The sequence below is a fragment of the Rhagoletis pomonella genome, unplaced genomic scaffold (genome assembly GCF_013731165.1).
Source record: "Rhagoletis pomonella isolate Grant_MI unplaced genomic scaffold, Rhpom_1.0 Rhpom_scaffold_26090, whole genome shotgun sequence".
NCBI lineage: Eukaryota > Metazoa > Arthropoda > Insecta > Diptera > Tephritidae > Rhagoletis > Rhagoletis pomonella.
Genome location: NW_023484547.1, coordinates 1 through 1,517, shown reverse-complemented (window position 1 = coordinate 1,517; position 1,517 = coordinate 1). Strand labels below are relative to the sequence as shown.

General features: G+C 34.2%; 1 protein-coding gene across 1 annotated transcript; it reads right to left on the bottom strand.

Annotated features, from left to right (window-relative positions):
* Positions 1-105: 105 nt before the first annotated feature.
* On the bottom strand, positions 106-1,288 carry LOC118732729 (the record flags this gene model as incomplete). The annotated part of the gene is given in 2 exon segments (XM_036461844.1): positions 106-403; positions 666-1,288. Coding segments are annotated over 2 exon segments (465 nt in total). The 5' UTR covers positions 1,033-1,288.
* Positions 1,289-1,517: the final 229 nt, after the last annotated feature.

The following is a 1,517-nucleotide window of genomic DNA, read 5'->3' as shown; positions in this document are numbered from 1 at the left end:
CTGGACACTTTTCCCTCACTAAATATAAAGCTGGATATTTTTTTCGTTTAACTTATTTAGTCAACTATTGTATTACCAAATTTCAGCTCTTGCGGTATCAGATACCTATACTTTTCTCATTAAACACAGCGTGCCGTCCATGCAGTTATTGGATGATAGATACGTATAACTTTTCTGCTCTAAAGGAGGATAATAAAAAGTAGGTTTACTATTAATTACTTAAAAATGTATTATTTATTTACAAAAAGCATACTAAAATTCAAAATAAATATACATAGTGTGCTAATACGTGAATAGCTAATATTTTAAATTTCGCTTTCTTCGGATTCATCGCCATCGTACTCATTATCGCTGTCATTATCACTGACAGCGATGTCGACCCGTGAAAGATCTTCGTCAGGATCTGTAAACATATATAATAATAATTTATTAAAAGATATAGATGATAATAGTATATAAACATTTAACACGCAAGAGCAAAATTTTAATTCAAATCTGATTATAAATTACAAAAAAAAAGGTGACATGCTATCCAAAATTGTTACAAATATAACTCAGTTTTATTTTTAAATTAAAATTGTATGATAAAATTAAACAGAAAATAATCAAAAATTGAAACTGACAAATAATGAAATGAGAGAAAAATATATCAGTATTATTCTAACCTTCAGTACTTTTTTGGTCATCGCCATCATCGATAGTTATATCACCAAGGGTAGCGGGTAGCTGGTCACCCTCGAACCATTTAAAATTGAATTTTCCCTCATCTTCTTCCCATCCAAAATCAGTCGGATGTAATGCCGTTGGAACCTGAAGATGAGCATGTGCCCAAATATTTGCTATGTATGTTGTCCGCAGCAAATGTTGGTGCAGCTCAATTTTGCAGGGAGGCAGAGCTGATCCGTCGATATTATTCTTCGGTAACCGGAATATGTCATCGTTTTGTAAAACCTTGTACGTCTTCAAAAATGTTGCAACTCGTGCTTCATTGACTTTGTTGATTTTTTTTGAATCCATACATACGACAAACATATTCTTCTATAATATCAAACGTATTCTGCAACTCGTCGTCAGGTGCGTTGCTTAGTTTGATAAAACTATCGATAAAACGTTCTGAGTTTTGTAAAATTTTATACGGCCGGCTTTTTCCTTTCTTGAAAAATGACGGATTATAGTCGCAACCCGTCAATGCATGGAAAGCCGGCAGCGCGGCGCTTAATTTAGGGCCCAACGTTTCATACAACTTGCTAATGTTAATAAAGCGCTGATTATTACCGACTCCGGCTTCCATTGAATCTTTAACATCAGCGTTACTTAAGGCACTCATGTTAGAAAGCATTATAATGGCCACGTCAGTATCCGAGCATCTTATCGTGACATGTGCGTCGTAATCTATTTGACAGACGTGGAAAACTATCTTCGTATCCGCTTCTTCATGCGCTGGGCAGCTTAATAAGCTTTTTACTAAGCTTTTTTACTAATAATAAACATTAAGTGCTCATATTTACTCAATTTTA